The sequence below is a fragment of the Abrus precatorius genome, unplaced genomic scaffold (genome assembly GCF_003935025.1).
Source record: "Abrus precatorius isolate BTA unplaced genomic scaffold, Abrus_2018 Scaffold153, whole genome shotgun sequence".
In the NCBI taxonomy this organism is placed as follows: Eukaryota; Viridiplantae; Streptophyta; class Magnoliopsida; order Fabales; family Fabaceae; genus Abrus; species Abrus precatorius.
In genome coordinates, this window is record NW_020874351.1 from 1,088,167 (window position 1) to 1,115,435 (window position 27,269).

The 27,269-nt window shown below is 33.0% G+C and overlaps 5 protein-coding genes across 8 annotated transcripts; 2 read left to right on the plus strand and 3 right to left on the minus strand.

The window, feature by feature from the left end:
• Nucleotides 1–3,491: 3,491 nt before the first annotated feature.
• LOC113857191 (V-type proton ATPase subunit D) lies at nucleotides 3,492–4,998 on the minus strand. Its single transcript, XM_027488979.1, has 2 exons — nucleotides 4,891–4,998; nucleotides 3,492–4,623 (listed from the first exon to the last, which is right to left on the minus strand). Exon 2 carries the CDS (start codon nucleotides 4,592–4,594, stop codon nucleotides 3,827–3,829), a length of 768 nt encoding a protein of 255 aa, XP_027344780.1. The 5' UTR covers nucleotides 4,595–4,623; nucleotides 4,891–4,998; the 3' UTR covers nucleotides 3,492–3,826.
• A 7,642-nt stretch (nucleotides 4,999–12,640) lies between these two features.
• On the plus strand, nucleotides 12,641–14,781 carry LOC113857118 (probable WRKY transcription factor 40). 3 transcript variants are annotated; one of them, XM_027488865.1, is made up of 5 exons: nucleotides 12,641–12,846; nucleotides 12,987–13,046; nucleotides 13,227–13,559; nucleotides 13,657–13,773; nucleotides 13,873–14,781. In XM_027488865.1, the coding sequence occupies exons 1-5, from the start codon at nucleotides 12,772–12,774 to the stop codon at nucleotides 14,179–14,181; spliced, it is 894 nt and encodes a 297-aa protein (XP_027344666.1). In that variant the 5' UTR covers nucleotides 12,641–12,771; the 3' UTR covers nucleotides 14,182–14,781. The 3 variants fall into 3 exon arrangements, with proteins under 3 accessions (XP_027344666.1, XP_027344667.1, XP_027344668.1); XM_027488866.1 differs by having other exon boundaries at nucleotides 12,667–12,846; nucleotides 12,990–13,046; XM_027488867.1 differs by lacking the exon at nucleotides 12,987–13,046 and having other exon boundaries at nucleotides 12,667–12,846.
• Nucleotides 14,782–15,531: 750 nt separating this feature from the next.
• LOC113857199 (probable GMP synthase [glutamine-hydrolyzing]) lies at nucleotides 15,532–20,318 on the minus strand. The gene is made up of 5 exons (XM_027488990.1): nucleotides 19,475–20,318; nucleotides 16,896–16,953; nucleotides 16,717–16,800; nucleotides 16,471–16,612; nucleotides 15,532–16,106 (listed from the first exon to the last, which is right to left on the minus strand). The coding sequence occupies exons 1-5, from the start codon at nucleotides 19,944–19,946 to the stop codon at nucleotides 15,738–15,740; spliced, it is 1,125 nt and encodes a 374-aa protein (XP_027344791.1). The 5' UTR covers nucleotides 19,947–20,318; the 3' UTR covers nucleotides 15,532–15,737.
• A 363-nt stretch (nucleotides 20,319–20,681) lies between these two features.
• Nucleotides 20,682–23,712, plus strand: LOC113857091 (photosynthetic NDH subunit of subcomplex B 1, chloroplastic). Of its 2 annotated transcripts, none has more exons than XM_027488821.1 (6): nucleotides 20,682–21,402; nucleotides 22,127–22,317; nucleotides 22,469–22,726; nucleotides 22,868–22,973; nucleotides 23,160–23,245; nucleotides 23,390–23,703. In XM_027488821.1, the coding sequence occupies exons 1-6, from the start codon at nucleotides 20,821–20,823 to the stop codon at nucleotides 23,553–23,555; spliced, it is 1,389 nt and encodes a 462-aa protein (XP_027344622.1). In that variant the 5' UTR covers nucleotides 20,682–20,820; the 3' UTR covers nucleotides 23,556–23,703. The 2 variants fall into 2 exon arrangements, with proteins under 2 accessions (XP_027344622.1, XP_027344621.1); XM_027488820.1 differs by having other exon boundaries at nucleotides 20,688–21,402; nucleotides 22,862–22,973; nucleotides 23,390–23,712.
• A 105-nt stretch (nucleotides 23,713–23,817) lies between these two features.
• Nucleotides 23,818–25,659, minus strand: LOC113857092 (phosphatidyl-N-methylethanolamine N-methyltransferase). The gene is made up of 3 exons (XM_027488822.1): nucleotides 25,365–25,659; nucleotides 23,998–24,303; nucleotides 23,818–23,953 (listed from the first exon to the last, which is right to left on the minus strand). Exons 1-2 carry the CDS (start codon nucleotides 25,607–25,609, stop codon nucleotides 24,054–24,056), a joined length of 495 nt encoding a protein of 164 aa, XP_027344623.1. The 5' UTR covers nucleotides 25,610–25,659; the 3' UTR covers nucleotides 23,818–23,953; nucleotides 23,998–24,053.
• Between the last annotated feature and the right edge of the window lie 1,610 nt (nucleotides 25,660–27,269).

Sequence of the window (27,269 nt, forward strand, 5' to 3'; positions counted from 1 at the left end):
AAACAAAAACTGTGAGAAAATATAAGAATGTTTAATTTAAATTTTTTTATATTTAACTAAAAATATCTTTATAAAATTAATAAATTTTTTATAAACACATTCACAATAAAAATAAAAAATGATATTTTTATAATTAAAATAAAAAATACTTCTTAAAACTAAATGGTGATAAGTTATCACATAAAGGATTCACACTTACAAATAAAGAGAAAAAGAATGCCACGCAATAACTGTACCTAATTCGACCCACTTGATGCTTCCAATGGCTTTCATTATAAAAAAAACTCATCAATATTAAAAAATTTAGCCTAACTCGTCTAAATGCTATTTTTTTATCTTTTGAGATATTTTAATACAGTTTTTTAAAATTTATTATATTAAAAATATAAAATACAATAAATTTTTTAATTATCAATTATTTAAAGCTGAAGTTAATATTTTTTTTATATAATTATATGATTTGAATTATGTGAATCGCCCTATATCTCATTTGAATAAAATTTTGAATATATAGGTAAGTGTGACACGCGTCCAGTAGTATGTAAGTAAAATAGTGGTACACACAAAGCCCTAAGCTACAGTGGGCCCAATTAAAATTCTCTTAGGATACATTATGATAAAACCACAATGTGTTGTTCCTCAATCATACATTCATCATCATTATTCTTCCTTTTTGATAATACAGAAACTCATTGTTTTGGCCTGAACCACCTGCTACCGTTTTCTGTATCCTTGATATTTCGGCACAGAAATTCAGATAAATTTATTGAAGTATGATAAATACTCCTTAAATAAACGTCACTGGATTAAAATTTATAGCAATTTATACCAAAATCTATAACATGACTCTCGACATATTCAATCAAGGATGGTTTTCCCAAGAAATAATGCTACCACTTGGACTGCATTGAGCAGTACCACGCTTGGCATTCTGCTACACAACTATCCCTTGCTTCCGTAATCTTTCATGCAATTTGCTAGTAACATTATTGTTCCAATCAGCATCAACATTATTTTTGGTTGATGGTTCAACAAATGTTCATTGGTTTCACTGCAAACCCATATCTGTTATGGAACCTCAAAAAATGTTGATTATCTTTGCATGTAACTAGCATGCCTCTCCATTTAAAAACAAAAAGGGAAAGAATTAGAAAATGGAGACCGGTAATTTCCATCTAAAGGGAAAACGATACATTTTTATTGTGAAAGGAAAAAGGAAAAATGATACTTTTGTGTATACTCCTTGATTGATGCATTTATTGTGAAACTTCATTCTTCCCCATTGATTGATCTATTCACTTTTTACAAGGCTTTCCCACCAACCCTCCATTTTAAACAGATCATCACCCTTTCTTTCACCATGCAAAATTATAACCACGAAAACCACACACATCGATTTGAAAGCATCCTGTGAGGAGGAAAATGAGTAGCATTTGAAAGGCTGTGCGGTTAAGATAACCTTTTTAATTTTTTATCCTACATGCGTAGATGTAATGTAAAATAATTATTGGCCTGGATAATTCAGTTTGACCAGATAGTTCTACCGTGATCAAGGTTCTACTACCTCTTGAAATAATAATAAATGAATTCATGATCAGGATTAACTACTTGACACTTTCATGTTAGATAACTTAGTTTAAGTTAGCAAAATTTATGTTTGAGTTCCTCAAATTAAAAAATTATGATAAAGTAGTTTTATAGTTTATATTAAAATATTCTGATTACAACAATACATCAAATGTGATAGGAAATTAAGACAGGCATTTATCTAAAGTTGTAGTTTTACTGGACCCATTACCATTCCTAAATGCAACTCCCCAACTTTAATTATTAACAAAGTAATAGCTGAAAAATAAGTTGCACTTCATATTCATACAACTCTAAAGATGATTGATGAGAGAGGTGAACAAGGAGCAAGAATGAGGAGGTCAAAGAGAAAAACGATTATAAGATATGGGCAGTGCAAATACGATCAAGGTTATAGGTAGTTGACGCGGGGGTATAAATTCTTGCAAATCAGAGAGAACATTTGGGTGAAAGTGTTGATTCAGGAAAAGGATTGATGGAGGAACATTTACAAGCTTGAGGTGATGGTAATCTCGATGGTTGGACAAAGGGTTAACCTCTAAACTTGGTTATAGGCAGTCAATGTAACTAGACTATCCATGGACACAAAGATTAGTGACCATCATAGAAGCCTATACTCAATTGTAGTTTGAAAGATCAAGAATTTGAAGGTGCTTATTCCCTAACAAAAGAAATTTTACAATTAAAATGTGTCCAAAAGATCACGTGCATTCAAATTACTAAGCTGCGAGATCGCATCAGGAATGTCACCCACAGGTTAGTTTTGGGCAAGTTCAGATATTCCTACCAAGCATCCCAATAGCATTTGTATTTTCATGTTTATTGTTCCTTGTCCACTAAATCTGTAGATTAAAATGCTTTAAATTTAAGGACTCAATCGAGTTTTAAAATATTTCCCACTAAGCTGATTCTCTGACAAATCCAGATAACATAGATTATTTGTAAATTTGTAATTAGAGGTCTATTATAATCTATACCTGTGAATGTGACCTTGAAAATGGTTGTGCCTCCTCTAATCGACTGTTGCACATTTATAGCAAGGACCATTTTACAAATTTTATAGTCTATAGACTTGTCCATGGATAAAGTAAAAAGAACTGTACCATAATTTTTAAAACTATGATTTGATTTACCTATTATTGTAGGCCAATTTTTACCGGAAGGAATTATCATGGTCAAAACCCAACCAAGTCCATCTTAAAGTTGAAAATGCATCAATAAAACCAGTAAGGAACAGGCAAAAAATGAATGTGACCTACAAGATAAGACTTAACAAAATATCTCGAGCCCTGAGAGCAAAACCCCATCTTTCTTATTCTGAATAGCACATCTTTAAATCCTATTTTTCATCCCGAGCCAAAAATAAAAAAAATATGCCGTCACTGATGTACGAGTAAAATTTTCCAACAATAACAGTTGCAGTATGAGAGATTATGAAGATGTATAATGCCTCTGTATGTAATATTCTGTATGAGTTTTTTTACAATGGAATATAGAAGGCTACCAGGAATAGCTATACAGAGCAAAAAGGAAATGAAAGAAGGAAACCCACTGAAGGGCCAAGAGAAAATAGAAAGGAGATATCAAATCAGTTCATCCACATAACTGAATTAGCTATATACTAGAACCCTGCCCACACGTAGCCCTTTAGGCAAAAGTTAGTTGTTTTGATCCTCTCACTACTTCTCTTTCTTTTATCATGCACATCAATTGTCACCTGTCTATCTGTCATTGTATCTTGTGATCCTTCTTTGTGTTTTTCCTCATTTACCATTTCTATATTTTTAATTGTTACATGTACAGATACGAGTGAAACACAACAGATAAACTAAAACAACAATTCTTATACTGACATTAGGTAACGTAATGCAAGCATAATCATATGAACAAAGTCCTAAATTTAAATATGCTTTTCCACAAGTTCCATAACTCCTGCTTCAACCATATGTTCCATTGAGACGCAATATAATTTGAAAGGAAATTACAGCTAATCACAAAACTTAAAACTCTCATAAGATCAGCCAAGAACCATGCTTTAAAATGATGATTGTCTCAATAACTCTTAACATTATAAAAATTTTGCCCTTAATTAACAAAGAAATAAATAAACATATACTAAGCACCTTTATTCATGATACAGAAACATTGTCACTGTCACCTAAACAACTGTAAATAAGTCTCATCTCACCCAGCACCAGCAGAAGCAGCAGCAGCAACACACCAAGACATAAAGCTAGATTCAGAAAATAATATCATCATCTTTCTCAGTTGCAACAGACAACAAGTTATGACCAGAATTGAAAGCAACCCCTTTGCGCAAAGGAAGCTTATCAACCTTAGACAACTGCATCTGCTTCTCAATTTCCCTCTTCTTATAGCCTTGAATCTTCTTGAGCCTGAAGAAATCCTCCCTTTCAAGCTCATCCAACTCACCCTTAATATAACTAATGGTATTCTCAAGGCGAGGCTTAACCACATTCTCAAGGGCATTGACCCTACGATTGGTGGTTTTGATGGCTTCATCAAGGGTCAGAAAAGAGGTCTGAAGAGAAGCCAACTCAACAAGAACCTCAATGGCTTTTATGTAAGCAGCACGACACTGCTGAACCTGTTGGCCGCCACGTGCCAATCCCGTGAGGTCATTCTTCGTGACCTCACCGTCGGAGGTGTAATCGAACTTCGGCAGCTTAACGCCGGCGACATTCTCCTGCCGGGAACGGACACGGAGAGAAGCTTCTCGAACATTCTCGAGAACCACGTGCTTGATGTTGTCGCCAGCAACGTACTTGGCTTCGGTTAAGGCAAAGGACGAGGTTTTCATGATGTCGCCCATTGATTCCTTCGTGGACACGATCTTCTTCAGGATCTGTCGGAACTGCACCGTGAGCGCGTCGCTCTTTTTCTTCAGAAGCGCGTGGCCTCTCGTTGCTCCCACCAAACGAGCCTTCACCACTCCCAGCATCGTCACTGTGGGAACCACATTCAGACGCTGCGTTTGCCCCGACATCGTTGCTTTCTCTTTTTCTCAAACAAGATCTAATTCATCGTCAACACACAAATGGGGGTTTCATCGTCAGTGAATAAGATTCGATTTTGGTCTCCGAAACGGAAAACCAGTGTGCTTTAGAATAAAGGGTACCGACGCGTGAATTGAAAAATTTTACATGCCAACTAAACACACAACCCGCAGAAATTCGCATCGCAACAATCAAAATCGGATTGGTGAAATTCGAAAAAAAAAAAAGAAGGGAGAAATTAAACAAAATTAATGGTTGAAAGAGGAAGATAAAACCAGGGACTTACCTGTCGGACTAGGAAGTTGACGATCGGAGATCGAGAACACAGAGAGAACGAAGAAGAAGAGAGTGTATGTGCTGAATCATATGGGTTTTTTGTTGTTTGGGTTGGAAGTGGGCTTTCAATTATTGGCTTGAGTTTATCCCTTTCATGTTCTTACTGTAATTGGGCTTTTTTATTGTTTTCAAACTTAAAATATGGCTCATCCATCTATAACCATTCATTGGCCAAGCTGTAGCCCACTTATGGCCCAAAACAAATATATTCAGCTCCATCCTCTCCTCCATATAAAAAAAATAACTAAAAATCTTCTCCTCTGTCCAATTACATACCCATTTGAAATAAATAAGTACGAATTTGTTTACTTTAAAATATATATGTATTTAACATTTTTAAATGAAATTTATATAATTGAGTTACTCAGATCTCTTCGAGTGTATTTGTGTAATTTTATATAAATTAAAAGATTATAAATCAATTACTATTGGTCTATTTTCACTATCAAGCAAGTAGGTAAATTAATTGATAAGAATTATTGCAACTTAACTTATAATTTTGTGTTTGAGTGAATATTTACACGTGTTGGGGTATTATATACCAAAAAAGAAGTTTGGCCCATTTTGATTAACCAAGACACGCAAAACACCCGATTTGGGTAAAAAGTGTAGGGTGTACAGTACATTGGAATGACTTTGTCAGCGGTGGAGATGAACGCACGAACAAAACGTGAGACAATTCTTTTAAACTCTCATTGTCTTATCCATGGAAAGTGAACCAACACACAAGAGTGTAGACATAGGACTAGACGAGTAAACGACGACTTGTTACTAAATAAATAACTAAAGTGCATTTGTTTTTTGAAAAAACGTGAAGGTATACATTTTTAATTCAATTTTAAAATGGTCATTCAAATTTAGTGTAAAGCCTAAATTATCAAAGAAAAATCAATTGATGTTTTATGCATATAAAACTTGAATAACGTTTTTAATATACGCTAAATTAACTTTTATTAAAAAAATACCTCATTAGATAACTTGAGTTTAAACCATTCATTAAAAACCATTGGTTTGTGTCATATACATGGAGCCCAACAAAATCATGATGGGAGAAGAATTCTTAGAAAATATACGCAAAAAATAACAATAGAAAACATGTATCCTAAAATACTAAAAAAATTCACATGATGATTAAAATCAAATGATAGACATATTAATCCTAATTTTTGTAAATTTAGATTTCTATTACACAAATGAAAACACATGTTAAACTGGGCTCAACTTGAATAACTAGTAGTTATTTGAGCTGCATTATTTGCAGTGAAGTCAAAATATTTGTTGAGAGGGTCAAAATATAAAATTAAAGAAAGCTTACAAGAATGATCTATAATAATATTAAAGAAAAGTGTTAATTTATCATTTTTTATTTGTCATAACCACGACTAAACCCAAATCGCAATAGCTCTTGAAAAAATCATATATAATATTTTATAAAATAACATATTATTTTGGTTGAGATACATTGACTTAGAGAGCCAAATACCATTGATAGATCTCCTCACAATTATTTTATTTTAAAAATGTCCATTTATTTATAATCTATGTTTTTATTGCAAAATATCATTATTGAGTTTATTTTAAAATGACAACATTGAAGTGAGACTACGGCAATCCCAAACGTAAGTATTGAATTATCTTGGTGTCGACCGCACGTGAATATAGAACGTGTGACATGTTGCGCTGAAAAGCCCACGTGCGTATGAGTCAGTTTCACTTACGCTTTATTTAAATTATGCAGAGGAACTTGAAACTTTAAGCTGTATTCCTTTTTCGGCTGGATTACTTTAAGATAATCTTTTAATATTATGTTATAAAATATATAAATATTTTTTAATTTTTAAAATATTAAAATAATCACAATTATTAAGACAAACCAAATATTCATTTTAATTTAATTTTTACAGAGTACAAAAACAATACTATAAAGTAAAAGAGGAGATATATATTTATTAATTATTTGAGTAAGTACAATATGGTTTTTGTGGTTATATAAAAATAGAATTATATTTTTTAATGGTATTTTAAATAAGAGAAAAATGATTATTACTTGTTAGTAAGGGAGAAGCTATTTTGTACTTTACTGCGCGTTAGTTTGGATTTTCACTAATTTTGTCTTTAAATTTATCTACTCACTTGCTTTCTTGGATTAATGTTCACTGTAGTAAAAGAGAAGAAATGTGTTTATTAATTGTTTGGATAAGTACATTGTGATATTTGTGGTTACATAAAAATATAATTGTATTTTTCAATAATATTTTAGATAAGAGGGAAGTCCTGAATTATATTATTCTGAGGTCCTGAAAATAAATATCACTTGTTAATAAGGGATAAATTATCTTGTTAACTAATTGGTATTTGAACTCACGAAATTATATTCGTCTTAACTTTATATAAATATATTTTATTTTTTATTTTTTTGAATAAGTAAATTTTTAGTCTGTATATATAAATTTTGAGTTTTTTTTAAACTCTCTAATAATATATATTTTATCTATATAAAAGAAATACTATGGAGTAAAATATATAGCCGTGCCGCACACGATTTACTAGTGGGTTGATAAAATTGGTCACGGATTGATATGTTTAATTAATTTTGGGTGACAAAAAAGAAAAGAATAGCGGCATATAAGATTCATTTAACTGGATCTAAATTAGTTAGACAAAAAGGTAAACTATTAAATAGAAGCCGACATTAAATCCTGATTGTTATGTTTTACGTATTATTATTATTATTATATTAATTTTAAGTAGTTCAATTAATCAAATTTTAATATTAGTATGACGCTATCGAAAATGGCGTTGAAAATGCTTATCTCATGCATGGCATCACTTTTCATGACTCTCGTTCTCTAACTTTTACTGTTTTTGACTTGTAGTCAATTTGTGAAAAATGAAAGTTAATTATTAAGTTAGCACATAATTTTTTTTTTGCTACTTTCTTTGTTGTTATTTTTATTACAAAATCATCAAGCATATTGTTATAAAGTATATTTAATAAATTTTAAATTGTCAATAAGATGATTGTTCAAAATATTATCTTTTGAGTTATGAATTAAATTTAGTTTAGAAATTTTAATTTGTCAATTAAAATATTATAAGCTAACTTAATAATTTTAAAACATTTAATAAAAGTAGTCACTGAGGTATCTGATAAATGTGAAATAATATGAAATCAGTTACAGTTTTCCTTTAAAAAAACACAAATAATAAGACACGTTTCAAAGGGATTTTATTCAAATTTTAATATATTTAGAGGGGGAAAAAAAGCATATTTAAATCACATATACTTCTAAAGTTTTGGCACATTATTTATTATATACGAACCTTTTATCCTTTTTGAGTAATCTCCCTTTTCCTAATCATATCCTTTTCATTTATTTTAATCATCTAGTTTAATTCAAATCACCTCCAATCGAATTTGATACTATATTTTAATCAAACTAAATTAAATTATAATTATTTGTATATATTAGATTGAAAATTTTTTCGTCTAAACAATCTAATTTAAATACCGAATACTTCCTACATACAGATGAAGGAAGCAATAAGAAATTGAGAATAAAGACAATTTTATGAGACCTTGAGACGAAGAAATTAGATTGAAAAACAAGAGTCAGTTTAATATAATCCAAAATTTACTTCAGCAATATCCCAATCATTTAATTAAAGAACCGCAGAAAGTTGCTGAATTCCATGGTTGATTTTGATGATGAAGAGGAAAGTTTATAATTCTCCCAATTATCATCCTTACTCATCCTTTCAGTTGTTCAAGTGAGCTTTATATAATTTAAATAAACTTTAAATAATAATAAAAATATTATTTTTAATTATAAAAAATGAGTTTAAACAATCAACAGCGATAAATTCTATTAAAATATTTAATTAAATTTGAATGTAATAAATATTATTTTTTTTATATATTTAAATTTAATTTTAAGAATTAGAGTTAATACAATTCATAAGAAAAATATATTTAAACAAAAGTAATCACTTTCTCTCTAAAAAAATAGTCTCTTTAGTCAAATTTATTTTGCTTAAAATAATAATTACCTTACAATTTCAATACATATTTAATTTTTAAAATATCATTTTTAAGATAATTACTGCCTCGAAATTCATATTTTATCTTCTTTCTTTATTCATTTATTACATAAAAAATTATAAAATAAATATAATAATAAAAATAGATATTCTTGCAAAGACAAAGATTGTAATTTTCAACGATGGAATGAGCCGCCGACATATAAGTTGACAAAGTCACGTAGGATAGGAATCTACAAAGTCATTCCGAAGTCAAATAATGTGTAATTGTTGGTTTGGTTCCTTTACTTCTTCCCATTGTTTCTGTACTTTTTCGCTTGCCTAAACCAAATGAAAAAATAATATAAAAAATATATTTTATATTAATATTTATTTTTGTACTTTTTAAAAATTTGTAATAAATTATAAGTAAATGATAAAGGGGGTATTAAAAATATATTTAAAAGTGTGTTATAAATGAATCAAATGTCTATTTGTCTGTGATTGAAACCAAACCAGAAGAGAGTCAAAGAGACAACCCATGCCACCAATTGTTGTCAGGTGTATAGTCAAGCAGTTGAGCACTTGATGCGCCTGCCTTCAAATGTAGACAAATTAAGAAACACCTTGTGGTTGAACTTGAACCAATCCATTTCTTTTTTTTCAAGCATGTGTTCAGAACTAAGACCACACCATTTGAATTCCTCCAACTAAAATGTCTATAATTGGGTGCGGTAATTAAATGGACGTGGACATTCTATGTGAACATGCCATCAGAAATTTCTTCCCTTTCCATTTTGTGGCTCGCATTCAATGCATTGACCCAATTGGCTTATTATCCAGAGATCTATAGTAGCTACCGTGCCATGGAATGCTTCTTTATTATTAATTTGGTCATGCTCCATCAGTGGGTCTCAATACTTTCTTCCAATAGTTTTTGAGTATCAAATCTCACTATTCAAAGTCTATTTGTTTACTGCTATTCATGTCTATTTTACTAAGATTTAAAATATTACGTGACAGTTTTTCTCATGTAAATCTTCTTTTACACCAATCTTTATTTAGTTCAATATAAGGTATCGCTACTTGTTCTTTTTCTTGCCGGCCCCACTCTACTAGTTATTGAAAGTTTTCTATTTAATGAGATTTTTCAGCATTGCACCAGTTGCAACATGCATGTGCTGTCTTTATTATATATGTACAACAAAATAATGTGTTATAGCATGCATATTATAGAAGCGAGCTAGCTGTTTGTGAATATGACCTCATATTTTTAAACTTAAAACTTGAAAATAATTGAAGTTCTTCATTTCTTCCCACAAGTATGTTTAGTAATGCAACCTCGTGTTAAATTGATAATGTTTTTATGTTAAAATCACCAAGTGTGTGTGTGTGTAATGTATACAATATCAGCATTTGTCGATATTAGTTTTTAAAAAAATTGGTAAGATTTCAATTTCTGATACAGAAAACGAATTCCATCGCTGTTATTTGGCATGAAGAATACACCAACTCATAATGGCTCTTGCAGAGACAAATAATAATAAAGTTTAGTAGTTAAGCTTTTGTCCTTAAAGATTTGTAATTTTTTAAGTTTTTTAAAGCAAATCTTTTATAAAAAGAAATTGCAAAACAATAGTCTGTTCTGTTTATTAATTGTTTCTAATTATCTCAAAATTTTATTTACTCCTTTATTTTAGGGGGACTAAATGAAAATTTCATGTTTTTTTTTATAAAAATTAAATAATTTTTTCGTACTATTCAGAGAAACTACATAAATAATTGGTTTTTATATAATTATATAAATTAAAAAAGATCAGAATAATATATAAAAAAGAAAGTATCAATTAAAATTCTGTTAAACTTTAAAGTGTATAAATGTAGTTTACTCTAATTTTTTTATGATATTTATAGGGGAATTGGCAAAGTAAAATTTGTGAGTTAGGTTAAAGAAAGTTAACTCATAAATTGCTCAATTTTTTTCTAAATTAACTCACTTAATTTACCAATCAAATTAAAAGCTCTTGAGAAATGGTGCTTTCGATCTCAATCCCTTAAATATACAGGTGAACTACAATCTTTCCTTCTTAATTAATTAGAAGCGTAATAACTTTAGTAATTAATGGAATCTTAAGATATCTGCTGTTACTCCATGTCTCCATCTGATGTTTGACCCCAAAACTCACCTAAAAACGTGGTCAACCATTGGGATAATCTAACGGTTTCTACGGATGCCACGTGGCTTCCTGCTCGTCGGTGTTTGACTTCTGTGCATTATTATTTGTTAATGATAATAATTATTGTATGGCAAACTTTAACACAAAATGTATATACTAAATTGAGTTTATTTTCTTGATAGGTTTTTATTACCTAACACTAAGTTCACATGACATTGGAGGTCCTCTGATAAAAGTATATATATATATATATATATATATATATATACATTTTATCTTACTTTTACTTAATATTAATTTTTCATTTATTTTTTTTCTCTCGATTCTCACACGTGAAAATCGTACATTATGATATTGATTTAGACATGTTCCGCAAGGACGTCCAAGAATAAAGTAAAGAGACTAAGATTCAAAGTTGATCGTTTCTGCAAAATATTAATATTAATATTTATAAATTTCTTCGTAAAATTAAATTAATTACATTTTTAGTATTCATTTTTTGCACTCTTCTATTTCACGAAAAATGGAGAGAGATTCACTCTTTTTTTTTAGTTTTTCTAAAATAAAATGCATAGAGAAAATAATATAAATATGAGATGAATGAAATTGTTGTATTTTGTGGCAAAAGTGTAAGTTACGCGTAGAAGATAGAAAGTAAAGAAGGCAAGTCGACTATTAGAAAATAGGAATAGTTTAATAATAATACATGCAACGTGGAAAATGTTTGAAATAGTTAACGTACGTGAAAACAAAGAAAGAAGGGCCCTCCATACAGAAAGCCCCACTACTTCTGTATTTTATTTTTTTTATTTATGAAAGTAAATTTAAAAGAAGATAAAGAAATAAAGGAAACGACACATTAACTTGGTCAACATAATGACTATACACCTGACCTGAGTTCTAGCCTAGGTTTCTCCAGTCGCCATAACTTATATTTAGTTCCAAAAAATCATTTCCATTAATATATTTATCAAGTCGTTTATTTCTTTTTCAGATGAAATTATCCATAGATTTTTGGAAAGAAAATAAGCTAATAATTGTGTAATGTGAAAGTGTTGAAATATTTATAAATGATAGTTGATAGGGTAATCTTGTTCAGGTGACAGATGGGCCCAGTTGAATCCACAAGTTAATTTTACTACATTTGACTGAGTGATTTGACTTGGAAATTTGATTTCCAACCATTTTGTTGTATCAGGAATTCACCGTCGTAATATTCGTGTCCCCCCCAATTTTCTTCTATTAGTATTATTTGAAAATAATAATAGTACATGGATCTACACGTTCATCTTATCTCTATCTAGTAACAAAATAATAATAATAATAAAATGGAACAGGACCAGCTTCATTGTTAATGATGTTCATGCATGCCAGCTTTTAAATTCAGCAAGTGGGATATTATTTCGCATGTGTCTCTTTCCACTTAGTTTCCTTACTCAACTTGAGTTCGTGTTTGTCAAGTGCTACCTCTATATATACGCTTTTTTCCCCTTTGTTCACTCTGAATTCTTGAAAGTTTCGGTCTTTTCTCCTTGCTTTTAGATACTGCTTTTTGGGTTTTGCATCCAACAAAACTAGAGAGAAAAAAGTGCTTATCTTGGGAAGTGATACCTGGTTGAATTTATTTGGCAGCCATGGATTGTTCATCATGGATTAACACTTCCTTGGATCTCAACATTAATCCTCACAAAGTTCATGAAGAAATTCCCGTAAGTATAAAACTATGTAAAGAAGGAATGATGTGTTATTCTTCTTCCACGCATTTCTCTTATGGGAAACCGAAAATGCTTTAATTAAGAATATAGTTTGATATGAGGAGTAATTCATTGTTGTTGTTTGTTGATTTCAGAAGGAGGTGGAAAGCAAGCTTTTCTCGTTAGGTATGACCAAGTTTTCTGAGGAAGAAGAGGTTAGTTGAGTTGAACCGATTATTTATTTATCAATTAGTTCCTTTTTTCTTTCTGGAACAGTTAATTTAAGTCTCAAAATGGGAAAGTATATGTTTTTTTATGTTGTTTTCTGAGGTGAGAAACATAAAACTCTATGAATGATTCTAATATATGGATGGATGCTATTGCTGTGATTTCAGTCCACTAGTGACTTGGAGGAGGAACTGAAGAGGGTGACTGCAGAAAACAAGAAGTTGGCTGAAATGCTCTCAGTGGTGTGTGAAAACTACAACACTTTGAGAAGCCATTTGATGGACTACATGAGGAGAAATCCTGAGAAGGAGCAAAGCCCATCTTCAAAGAAAAGGAAATCTGAAAGCAGCAACAACAATAGTAATCTGATGGGAATCAACAACGGAAATTCAGAGAGCAGCTCTACTGATGAAGAATCATGCAAGAAGCCCAGGGAAGAAACCATCAAAGCAAAGATTTCAAGAGTTTATGTCAGAACAGAAGCATCTGATACAAGCCTTGTAAGACTCTTTACTCTCCTATGGGCTCCTACTTTTCATTCACTCTTCTACTTGGGTTCTTGGGTTTGACAGGATTTTTCATTGTATGTGGTTTCAGATTGTGAAAGATGGATACCAATGGAGGAAGTATGGGCAAAAGGTGACCAGGGATAACCCATGTCCAAGAGCCTATTTCAAATGCTCTTTTGCTCCAAGTTGCCATGTCAAAAAGAAGGTAAATAAATGGGTGCTAACTAGGAAATGATTAAAATGTTAGTAAGTAATTGAGTGGATCTCAAGCTAACTTGGTTTTGGTCTTGTTTGGTTGTTTTAGGTGCAAAGAAGTGTGGATGATCAATCTGTGCTTGTTGCTACATATGAAGGGGAGCACAATCATCCTCAGCCTTCTCAAATGGAGGCAACATCAGGTTCAGTGCCTTGTGCAGGATCTCTCAGCACTTCTGCTCCAACAGTTGTTACCCTTGACTTAACAAAATCTAAGTGCAGCAACGATTCCAAGAGTACAAAACCTAAAGTACCTCAGAATTTGGTTGAACAGATGGCTAATTCTTTGACCACGGATCCTAATTTCAGAGCAGCACTCGTTGCTGCCATCTCAGGAAGATTGTTGCACAAGAATTAAATGGAAATTTGGTAAAGTGAAGCTAATTTAGTTTCAATTGTTAAGTATTCCATAAAATAGATCATTGTTTAGAGGTTAGAGCAAGGGATCACTATATGTATATACAACGTAGAAGGGTGGGACATATTTCTCAATTTGATCCTTCAAGTGGAAATAAGTTCCACTAAGGATAGTATCTTGAGCTGATTAAACAATAGAAAATCAAGCTCAGTTCACTCTGCTCCTCCCATATACTTCATCATGGTAAGGATCTAGCTAGCCTTTATCGGCCAAAAAATCTAGGATACATCAATTAGTTTCCCGACTAAGTTCTTGCAAAAATTCTCTGAAAGAAATGAAATTCTTTCATACAGTGCATTTCTCATGGCAATTGGATTTCTCCTTTCTTTTCTTTTAATTCTACTACTTTCTCTGGAAAGCCAACCTTGTATCTCAATGTTGAATGTACAGGCTCAGCTTCAGCTTTAGATTTTTCATTTTAGAAATTATGTTACAGATCCATCAAATATTGTAAGTGATGGAATATTACTCAAAACGCAGAAGAAAAGAAAAAGCATCTGTATGATGAGTTTTCAATTCAATGGTTGATATTTTGAGCAGCAAGTGAATTTGAAGTTTTAATTTGTTCTAGTTTTATACTGCTATAAAGCGTTGTGTTTAATTTTTGAGAGATAAATTGAAATACAATTTTTTACAAATGTATGCGCGTCACACGATTGAGAATGGTTTTTATTGAAAGCAAATTCTCGTTAATCTAACAAACTAAATTAGTGAGTTTCTCTATAATATCTACGGTGTCACGCAAATTTTATCAAAAAGCAAAAAGCATGATCTTCAGGATGACCCTATTGAACGATATATGGTAAATTTTGCTTTTGGTTAAAAGGAATTCAAGTTCAATTTCGAGGCTTCCTAGTGAAAGAGTACAACTTAGGATGACCCTTAGAGTCTTGGACTAATTGGTGGCTAGTCCTAGAGCCTAATAGTATTTAAACCATTCATTTTCTTCAACAAAACAACTCCACCTAAATGCTTTGAACTTCTGACGGCAATATTTTAGTACTAATTTCATGAAATTAGGTAGCTAGTAGAAAGTAATTGGTACCACAATACTGGGATGTTCAACCATTAGTTCAAAGGAGTCCAGCACAGTACCTAAATGACCACAGACCAAGTAGGTAATGCTGGACATAGTTGACGGTATGACGGCGGAGACTTGAAAAGATAGAAAGCAAAATAGCATAGTGAATAAATAACCTCAAGGGGCCCGGTCTGGTCCCAATCATAGGGTAATTGGTCTAAGGAAACTATTGTCATGACCCCATAAAATAAAATATAGTGTAGGCGAAGTGCAACTATAGCCGGCTAATTAATTAGTATATCTTTAATACACAAGAACATGAAGAATTGCCAAAGGTCATTTTGCTTTTCAAATACAACTGCCTTCTGGCTATTTCATTCACACGTGTATGGATTTTGTACACTCCACAACCTACTCATCTCCCTTACAACTATCTGACTAACAATATGATCATTAACCAAAGTCATGGTACTACTTAAGAAGTGAAGCTCAATTTGTTTACAGCTAGCAACAGGCCCACCTCAGTTTGTTCCTCATTTGCCTTCTCTTTGACCTTAGAGTTGAGTGAGCTCTCTTTGCCCATTGCTTCTGCATTGGAGGTACACTCCTTGAATCTGAAGCAACTGATAAGGTGGTCATTTGTTAGCCCAGCTACTTGAATGAAAGTATAGATAACTGTTGGTCCAACACTCCTGAATCCTCTCCTTACAAGGTCTTTACTTATGACTTCTGCTTTTGGAGATTTGACTGGTACTTGGCGTGGATACCTGAATTGGCTGACTATAGGCTTATGGTTCACAAAGTTCCAGATAAATGTGTCAAAGGACCCAAACTCCTCAATTACCTGCATTGCAATGGGAAAAAAGGTAGTCATAAAGGCAAAATAGGTAATCCGTGACAGTTATAATTATAAACTAATAAAAATTTATGATACCGCCCCTTAAAACAAGTTGAATTGAGAAATTATTTCTCTTTCCCAAGTCTTTTTCTTTTTTAATAAACGTCTGTGGGTCAGGAAGCAAGTTTATTTCGTTTTTCTTAAAATTTTCCATGGTAGGTAGCAGAAAAGTTTGAAAATTAAGTGTATGGGTTGTGATTCACTTCAGCAAGAGCATTTTGATTCAGGAAAAAAAATTACAAAGGAAAGAAAATTGCTACTTTTACACGTTATAGATAAGATTAGGAAAATAAGATATACAAGTGTTTACCTTACACATCTGACGTGCATTTTCAATTATGGATCGCAACCTGAGCTCTGATAGCAATGAGTTGGCAGGACTTCCTGGTGCAACTGTCTTTTTCTCATTCATTCTTGAAACAGCACTTGGATCAAAATCCAAAAAGACTTCCCTGTGTTCATGAATACGTTACAACCTTTCCTGATGTGTATGTGTAATATGCCAACCACTTAATTAAATCCAGAAAATATATTTCAAAGAACATTATATCAGTACCGAAATAACTGCCTTTTGCTAAGAATAGTAGGCCACGTGAGTTCAGCCAAGGCTCCAGAGAAGCTGAGCAACTCAAACAATTTCCTGCAGAAAAACCAGATTCCAGCATTGCGACACTTCAATCAAGAAGCTAAAAACAAAACAGAAGATTATGTTCTCACCAAGACAAATCCACATACCTGTCATCATGAACAGGAACTCCCCACTCTTCATCATGAAAAGCAACATAACATGGCTCTGAAACAAAAGAGAACAAATTAGAAATAAAAAATGTATGAGAAATTTACAATTACAAAGATAATGTAGCTTGTGTGTGTTTTATCTTAAACACATCCCCTTCCTCTGGCTTCTTTGTAAACAAAGGGCTAAATCCCGAAATTACAAAGGGAGAAGGTAAGGCAAGGATAACCCTATGCTATAAAGCACAAACACCGACACATGACATGACATGGGGGATACACAAAATGTTAATAATTGTAGGACACAAGTACAACACCCACATCTAGGGAGTATGTCCGGCCAGAGCATTTTCTTATGAGAGACTAATTTTTTATCATACAATGGTTAAGAATAGATTTAATAATTAAAATAATCCCAATCATGCATATATGGTTGCATAGTGTAGATTAACTCTTCTCATCTCTCATACAGTCAACAGATTTGACCTTGCTAAATATAGGCTTCATAATTCATATTCAAGATCGACAATTAACAAAATTTTCTAAAAATGATTTGTCATGATTAAAGTGGCTAAGTACAACTTCCATGCTGGATCTGAACTGGATAAAATAATTTCTAAATTAGATGCTTGCAGAAGTGTGTTAGCCATGTGTTGTCAATGTGTCATACAATACAGGTGTCTATATTGGGCACATGTCTGACATGCATACATAGCCCAAAATGGTGTGTTCATGATTCACAGTTTGCAAGTCATCCATGAGACACTAAGGTTTTGTTTGTAAGTTTGAAGGGAAAGGGAAGACAAGAGTTTGAGGGGTAAGGAAGGAAAGGGGAAGGAAGGGAGAAGGGTTAACAAAAAACTCCTAATTTGGAAAAATTTTAAAGCATAAGTTTAGAAGAGTTTTGGAGGATTTATAAAAAACTCCTCTCTCTTTTAAAAATTTTCAAATAAGCCTTCTTTTTCCTTTCTTTCTCTCCCAAAAATTAACTCCCAAATGAAGCCTTTGTTTGAGAGTTGTTTTTTTGGGAGAAAAGAGAAGAAGAGAGTTTATACACCCTTCAAAACCCTTTTAATCTCATGTTTTTAAGTTCTTTCAATTCGGAAAATTTTATATTAACTATCTTTCTTCTTCCTTTACCCTCTCCTTCCTTCCCCTTCAAATCCTTTCCTTCTTTCTCCCTCAAAATTTTCAAACAAAGCCTAAAAAACTGCATTAATGAGCAACTAGAGCTCTGGGAGATAGTTGCCTTCCCAATAGGTAGAAAGCACAAATACATTATGACACATACATGGAAATGGATCAAGATCTGCTCTAGTTCACACAGGAATTGGACGGTCCAATTTCGTTTTCACTCAAGTTTCGCTTAAGCAAATTTAGATTTGCTTAAATGAAAACTTAGTTTTTTTTTGCAAAAGCAGTAGGAGTGAGAGAGAGCAGGTGAGAGTGGGGGAGTTGGGGGCTGGGGAAGGGGAGTGTGAGCAGGAGGGGAAGGGGGTGGAGGAGTTGGGGGCTGGGGAGGGGAAGTTGGGAGGAGTGGAGGAGATTTAGTTACTGCATGAACTGGAGCGGAGCCATTTCCACATGGGGATACAATAGTATTTTTAAAAAATATGGGATACAACAAGGTTATAATAAAATGTATAAACATAGTAGTTAATTAATATTGTCCAGTTCACGTAGGAACTGGAGCGGATCCATTTTCACATGGAGATACAACAGGATTTTTAAAAACTATGGAATACAACAAGGTTATAATAAAATGTATAAATATAGTAGTTAATTAATATAAAACATATCTAAAATTAAAAGAGAGAACGGTTGTTTTAAGTGAGCATACATTATCGTAGACATAATAAAATGTTATGATTTATATATTGTGCTATTCTCATTTGTATTGGTATAAAGTTTAAAAAAGTAACAAAAAAAATTGTAAAAATGTAGCTAGGACTTAGGAGTATCGGATGATTCCTTGAAATGTTCGACAAGGGAAAGACACGGATACGGCTACTATTTTAGAAGTATGAGAGATGAATCTGGCAAGGTAGCTGTGAAAAAGTTTGAGCACCCTTAACCTTTTGAGAAACATGCATGGTACCGATCAAGAGAGATCAGTCAGTGACAGATACTGACACAATAGTTGGTCATTACACTGTTTATGTAGTACCTAAAAATCAACTTCACAAATACATGAAACGCAACCTAATATTATATCAGGCTTCCAAACCATCAAAATCAAGAATATATCTCCACAGGATACACTCAGTTCCAACATGTAATGTGGTCTACATATATGCAATACAAGGGTCAAAATTCTATATGATTTCCTTACTAAGCTTAAGCCCTGGAAAATTCATCATAAACATTGTACTTGTTTGCCTATCCTGAAATTCCCCATACCCTACACTGTAGTCAGTTACAACTTAACAAGCAAGTGCAGTTTTAGTACCCTCATTCTCTTCATTCGCCCTAACCATACAAATTCATCTCCGTTGGTTACAAAATCACACTGGCACCTCAAAACAACAAAATCAAAGTCAAAGCTAACAATAAATTAAATAAATCAGGAATGAAGATACCTGTGTTTGGTGTAACCCAAGTACACCTTTTCTTGCCCTCCAAGCTATCACTGGAATCTGCAACATCAAGAGCACCCGCATTGTCACTGTTCACCTTCTCCATCTTCGGACCACTCTGCTTCTTCCTCAAAGCCACACTAACACGCCGAGCCACTTTCCCGCTCGACGAAGCGCCGCTGCTGTGAGTGGAAGAGTCCGTCGAAGACGCGTCGGAGGAGCAAGAAGCGTTCATCGACAGGTTTTTCAGCATAGCTTGGTGATGTTCCTGCCGCTTCAAAATCGCTGGCGGAACAGAAACACATTGCGGATTCGAATGCACCACCGGCTTCTTCTCCATTTCCGGCGCCGATTTCTTCACCGGCTTCCGTCCATCGACTGGGCGAACCTTGTTGCAGGCGGGGACGAGCACCGGCCGTGTCTCGGGGTCGGCGACGGCCACGTTCATGGATCGAACTCTGGGTGGGCCCGACATTGCAAACCCTGAACTCTGGAACCTTCCTCTGAAGCTCTCAGGTCAATGCTGAATACAAATTTCAAAATTTAAGGTCTTCACACCCACTACAGAAAAAAAAAATTCTACAGAGAAACTAGACTAGGCTTGGAATTTTGAATTTTCAGTACTGGGATTGAGTTTCGAGTTAAGCAATGCAAAACCCTAAAAGGAATGAGGATTTCTTCAGCTGCATTTTTACTGAGAACTGAGCTCTGTAACTTTTTCTTCTTCTTCTTATTGTGTTGGTGAAAAAGGTAGAAGCTTTAGTTTGCCCTGTTTGCGTGCTTTGAGTGATGGTGGTGGAAATGGGAGTGTAGAGTGGTGAGAAAGTTGCAGGGAAAGAGTGAGAAAGTGAATGGCAAATTTTGTTTCAAAAATTTTTCGGAGTATGTGAATGGAAAATTCTGATGGTAAGTTGGTGGTGAAAGCAACGAATCAAAAAGGAGCGTGTGAGAGAGAGACAAGGAGAAAGCAAAGTTTGAGTTTCTCCAATGAAAAATTGACACGTAGGAAAGAGAAATTATCGACAATAGGACACTTTTGTCGGGCTCAATTCCGCGATTGGATGGGAGAATGTTATGTTATCCTATCATTCCTATGCCGCTGTTTTTGTCAATCTCAAAACGACAACCACAGTTGATGTCGTTTAAGAGCAGGTTGATGATAGCTGACAATAAGCTACACATGGTAAGGGTAAGGGAGTAGATGGGACCCACTTATCCAACGCTTTTCCACACATTCGAATGCTCACTAACGTGTTCTAACTTCTAAATTCTAATCTTATTGCAACAAACTTGTATTGTATGTAATATATCAGATCAGTGCAACCAAAGCGAAAATAGAAGCAAGTTCAATGGCTGCAACTTGTTATTATTTACTGCCAAATCCGAAAGCTTTTTCACCTTTACTCAGAAACCCACCTTCCACTTCCATTCCTTGGAATCACCTAAGGCACGTTTCATTGTTGGGTTCCGCTAGAAGAGCAAAAGTTGAGGCCAATGCTAAGAAGAAAAACCCTTGGCTAGACCCTTTTGATGATGGGGAGGACCCAGAAATGGAGTATGGTTCCTTGTTTGCAGATGGTAAGCAGGAGGAGGATCCTAGGCCACCGGATGATCCTGACAACCCATATGGCTTCTTGAAATTTCCTCCTGGATATGCAGTGGAGATAGCTTCCTTGGGATTGAAAGTGAGAGGAGATGTCAGAAGATGCTGCTGTGTGATCTCTGGTGGTGTTTATGAGAATCTCTTGTTCTTTCCAGCTATTCAGTTGATTAAGGACAGGTACCCTGGTGTTCAGATTGATGTTGTTGCATCTGAGAGGGGGAAACAGACTTATGAGTTGAATAAGAATGTGAGATGGGCAAATGCATATGACCCTGATGATGAATTTCCAGAGCCTGCTGAGTATACTGATATGGTTGGAGTTCTAAAGGTTCGCCACCATATTTTCTAAATACTATGTGTAAAGCAAGTTTTGATATTTTATTGTCTACACAACCATGGGACAGCTTAACGTGGGCTTTAAAGTTATCATAGCCAAGACGGTTGATTGTTATTGCAAAAATTTATGACACCCTTCTATAGAAGATAAATGAAAATTACATCATACTTTAAGGTTCATTATAAACATCCAAAAACAGTAAAATTTTATTAAAAAAATATTTATTACATTCAAAGTACAAAAATTATAATATTCTTTTTTCTCAATAAAATTTTCTTATTCATAGTTGTTTAAAATCATTCCTAAGTAGTAATATTAATATTCTAAAAAAATATAATCTCAAGATTAGATTCAGGGTGAAATGAAACGGTCTTTATTGAGAACACTACGCTTGTTAACTATTCATACGGCAGAAGCGGTGGTCACTGATTTCTGTCACGCCAGAGTGAAAATTTAATGGACATTTAACACTTGAGAGTTAGAGGGGCTTCCCTAACGTGAAGAAGCTTAAAGAACACTCCTTTCTTTATGGAATTCTAATGAAATTCGCATTTGCTGGGGCTTAGGTGCACAATGTTAGGCCTTACAATGTTGTAACCAAATATCAAAATTGTGCTGAATTTTGCTTGCTACTTCCCAGATTAAAAACATTTGAAATACTTCCTTGCTGGTATGGTTCAAATACTGATGATGCAGCGCTGCATTCTGCTTACAGAATAGGTACTATGACATGGTCTTAAGCACCAAATTGGCAGGCCTTGGCCATGCTGCTTTTTTGTTTATGACCACTGCCCGGGATAGAGTTAGCTATGTCTACCCAAATGTGAATGCCGCAGGAGCAGGATTACTTCTATCGGAAACATTCACACCCGATAGTCTAAACCTCTCAGAGGGAGGATATCATATGTGAGTTTATAGTACTAGGCAAAAAGTTTAGAGTTATATTAGGTAGATTTTCATGCCCTCGGTTAGACTTGAAATAAAAATTTTCTTTTACTGAATTGATCATTTTCGAGCATATAACTGAGAACAATTTCAAATGAGTTTGGTGGACTAGGTATCATCAGATGGTTGACTGGCTGGCAAGACCATTTCGAAGTGTTCCAAGGCAGCCAGTGCCACCACTTAAGGTATCAATTTCAAGGAAGCTGAAAGAGGTTGTGGAGGCAAAATACACAAAAGCAGGTGCAAGAAAGGGAAAATATGTTGTAATTCACGGGATAAAATCAGATTCAAAGGCCTCCATGCAGTCTAGGGGTGATTCTGATAGCTTGTTACCCATTGAAGTGTGGGCTGAAATTGCTGATGCCATAAGGTATGGAATGTTGCCCATTAAAATTTGGGTTATTGAACATCATGCTTAATAATGTTAAATAAATAAGCACTCTTAACAGAATTGTCTCTGTCTTCTATCATTGCCCTGTATGAATGTTACGGACAATATTTTTAGTGACAGGGAAGTTACGCCACTTTTTGTCATTCCACATGAAAAAGAAAGGGAAAATGTTGAGGAAATTTATGGAGAAGATGCCTCTATAGTCTTCATTACCACCCCTGGACAGGTACTCAAGTATCTTTAGTTGTTTTGCAAGCAACAAACTTATAAAGAAAAACTAGATAGAAAAAAGAAAATGTCAAAACATTAAACTGAAATAATGAAGGAAATGCAGAAATAAGGGACAGAGCAGTGAGCTTCGGAATCTTCATATAATACTAATGGGATTTCATTATCTGGTTATATGCTTCAGATGGCTGCTCTTATTAACGACTCAGCTGGAGTGATAGCTACAAATACAGCTGCCGTTCAGCTTGCAAATGCACGCGACAAACCTTGGTAATTTTAATTTTATCATTCAAAAAAAATTATAATTGTTCTTAAAGGGCCCCTTTATTTAGATTTGGAGCAAAAAAAAAAAGGTCCAAAGCTGAGCATGAAATGTTTCTAAAGAACCTTAAAACTGTTTCTCTTATTATGCAGCATTGCACTATTCTGCTCTGAAGAGAAGGGGAACACGTTTGTTCCGCAGGCTGAAGAGAATAAATGCGTTGTAATATCATCCAAGACAGGGAAGTTGATAGATATTGATGTTGAGGCTGTAAAAAATGCAATTCAAACTTTCCATGTATCTCCAGCTTTAGTATAGTGGGAGAGGGCAAAAGGGAAGGGTTCGGGACTTCAGGTTAAGTGATTATATTAACTGTCCTTTTCTTTATAATTAATAAAGATGAATGTACATCTACAAATTTATGGTGCACTTCGTTTTCTGAATGAGAAAAATGGAATGAAAATGAAAGTCAAAACACTGCAAAAGGGTTGAGAAAATCGTGAGACAGAAATAAATCTATTGAAATAAAGAAAGGGGTGAATCCATTTCGTCTTTGATCCACACAATGAAAAAACAGGCGAACTCTTATCATAGGTGGGGCGTTGCAATCATTAAAGCTAATCAGTTAATGTTAGAAATACATATTTCATGAGAAAAATAAAGAAGTTTGCAGTTTATTTGAAATAATTTGATGGCATCAGAACATGTAAATAGAAATGTCATTCCAATGCAGAGGAGAGAGACAACAACATACAAAGAATTTTGCACCTCAGCTACTGCTCAATCCTTCAAGTTCTTTCTAATCTAGAAATAAAATTAATGGAGTGGCTTGGCACGAGTAGATAGATCTTCCTTTGATTCTACATGCATCATAAACACATATCCTAAAACCCACAGGAGAATGTATTGAAAAGGAACCCATGAGAGGCATGCAAGAAGACTCATAATGCTGCCAACATACTGAGGATCTTTGATGACCCCAAAAGGGAATTCGGTCACCCAGGGAATAGTTTTTCCAAAGCGTACACCATAGTATGTGCCAGCCTCACCGAGTAGCTGGTAAACCCTGTTATTTGAAAATTTCACCATTATGCATAGACCAACTTCAAAGCAACCAGTCAAATAATTGTTCCCTGATTAAAATAGAACATTTGGACACATCAAAACCTTTTTAAAATAAATGATGATGGAAACGGGCTAGAAATTTCTAAAACCGTACGCTGTTTTATCAAAAAGATGGCATCCCTCTCGCCATTTTTTCATTTATTATTTCATCCAACGAAAATTAATTTGCAAACCATTATGTCATCTATTGGGATACATAATTTATCAACTGCAGACAACAATCTCTTGTAGAACTGTTTCCCAGAGTAAAAGATAGTCTTTTCATTTTAAACATTTTTAATAATCACACACAGGAGATGTGTTTCCAGTGTCCATGGTGAGGTTTGGCAATAAAAACATCCCTTCTACAATAATTATATGCTCAGAAAGACAGCCACAAGATCTAGTTTGATTCCTGTTCCTTTAAAGCTACACTCAGGCAGCAAACATCGACATCACACCTCCATTCCATAACATGGTATATTGTTCAAAACATCTATCCCAATTCTTACATTATAAACTTACCCCATTCTACCAATTTGTGTAGCAAACATGATGCATTTATTTCACAAGCAATCATAACATCAGTACCTATATCAACCAACACTTAAGATCTGCTTCACATACTTCAGTAAACGTAGCAACAGCCCTGGTATAAAGGATGTCTCACATTGTTCAAGTCGAAGTAACCGACCAAAAAAATCGACTATCAATACAATATCCATAAAATCATTTATCATTATCGTTGGATCAGCAACAAATGCTTCCCTCACATACTCAAGCTCACATTTTTACCTCACCGCCAATTAAGAAACTAACTAGCCATTGAGAGTTGAGACTAGCAAAACTTCGAAAGTACTAGCCAACAAGGACAATAAAACTTTCCCACTACTATTCTATAAATAACAAAATTTTAAAAATGTTCCATTTCAGAAGCAAGGTAAAGAAGAGGAAGGAACTTGGAAAAGCCCATTAGAAGATGGAGAAAATTTGAGCATACCCAGAAAAGAAAAAGAAGCAAACCTGAAGTTTAGGAATTGGCCAAAGGCAAAAAGGGGCCAAAAGTAGAAGGGAGGAAGGGAATGGAAGGAAGAGACATAGAAGAGGGAGATGAACTGAAGCAGTTTCAATAAATGAGCAACGTAAGCCATAACCTTAGATGGGTCTCTCTCTTTACCGCAGAGGTCGACCCATGATTGTGGCCAATTCCAGAGACAGTAATAGAAGGGAAACGGTGACAGCACTCCAATGGCCGCTGCAATTCCCATCACTCTCTGCTTTCCCTCACTCTGCAGATCCTCCTTTTTGTAAAGGTCTTCACATCAGATACCACCCCGTATAATAGGGGCACACCCTTCATTTTAGCATGGGTCCTCCAAATATTTTTATTAAAAAATTAAATATTTATTATTTTTAATATAATAAATTTATTATATTTAGATACCTAAATTAATTTTAAAGACGTGAATTAATCTTTTGAAAAATAATTTTTTAATGTGTAATTAAAAATAAATAATAAATTATTTAAATTTAAATTTAAGATATTTAAATTTATTAAATATTAAATATTACAATTTTTTAATAAAAATATAAATTCTTATTACGTATTCTTATTATGTATTCTTAAATACATATTAAAATATTTAAAATAAATTTATTTCAATACGGACTATCATTTACTGTATTAATTGAGATCAACAGGAAATATTAAATTTAATTTCAAAATAATTACCGTTGATCGTTTATACTGTTCGTTTTGAAGAAAAGAAAAAGAAATTTTTCAATAAAAAATGTTAAGAAAATTTATAAAAGATTTGGTATAAGAGAAAAATAATTTTTTTTCAAAATTGTTTTAAAACTGTTATGACACGAAATATATATTTATTACCAAAAAATTAAAGATCAAAATTTATTAGTTATAATTTTTTAGATAAAATTTAAGGGATTTATTATTTAGCATTGTGTTTAAAGTGAATTGTTAAATAAAAAATGTGGAAAAATACAAAATAAATCAATAAAAACTGCATGGAACTAGTTATAAAGCCATGACATTAAATTCCACACTCACTTGGTTTGAATGGTTGGGTAAGGCATCAAACAATGGTGTACTAATGAAATAAGATTAAAAAGAGATATTTTTTTTCTTAATTTCTCAATATTTTTGTCAAAAATAGAAAGTAAATTTCAATTAATTTTTGTTCTCTTCAAGTTCTCACGTAAAATTACATAATAAAGACTTCAATCTTCATTCACATTTTTTTCACCTATTTCTTTCCTCCCTTATTCACTAATACAAAACACATTCTCAATAATGAGGTTTAATAATTGAAAATTTCTCATAAACTAAAAGCTATTCCAAATAGAAAAAAATTACTTTCTGCTGTTATATATGTTAAAAAGTATATTTCCATCTATTTTATTTAAATTGATTTTTTTAGCAAATTATAAGGATTTTTCTTAGTTTCTATTATTATTTTTTATTTTAGTCCTTCGTAGATTTTTATTGTATTTATTCTTTAAAATGTTTTTAACACCTATTAATTTTTTGTTTTGTTTTGCTGATGGTTGGTTTAGCCCTTGGCATGAATTTAAGTGTTCTTAGAATATTTATTAAGAAGTTAAATGTATAATTTTTTATTAGAAATGTTATTAATATTTTTATTGCAATTTTATTGTATCTTTAAAAATTATTATTATTATTTTAATAAATATCTTTGAGATGCAAATTAATAAGATTATTTTCGAAAAATAAAACAGGAAGGGAGGCATTCACTAGAAGTTCTTAAGGCAGAGAGGGTATAGGAAAATTGAGGAATATAAAAAGGAGAAATCCAAACTTGATTTTTTGAAGGTTTTTCTGAAATTTCTTCTCATTTTTAGATTTTGTTATTATTGTTATTTTAATTTTTTATTAGAGCTAGAATGAAC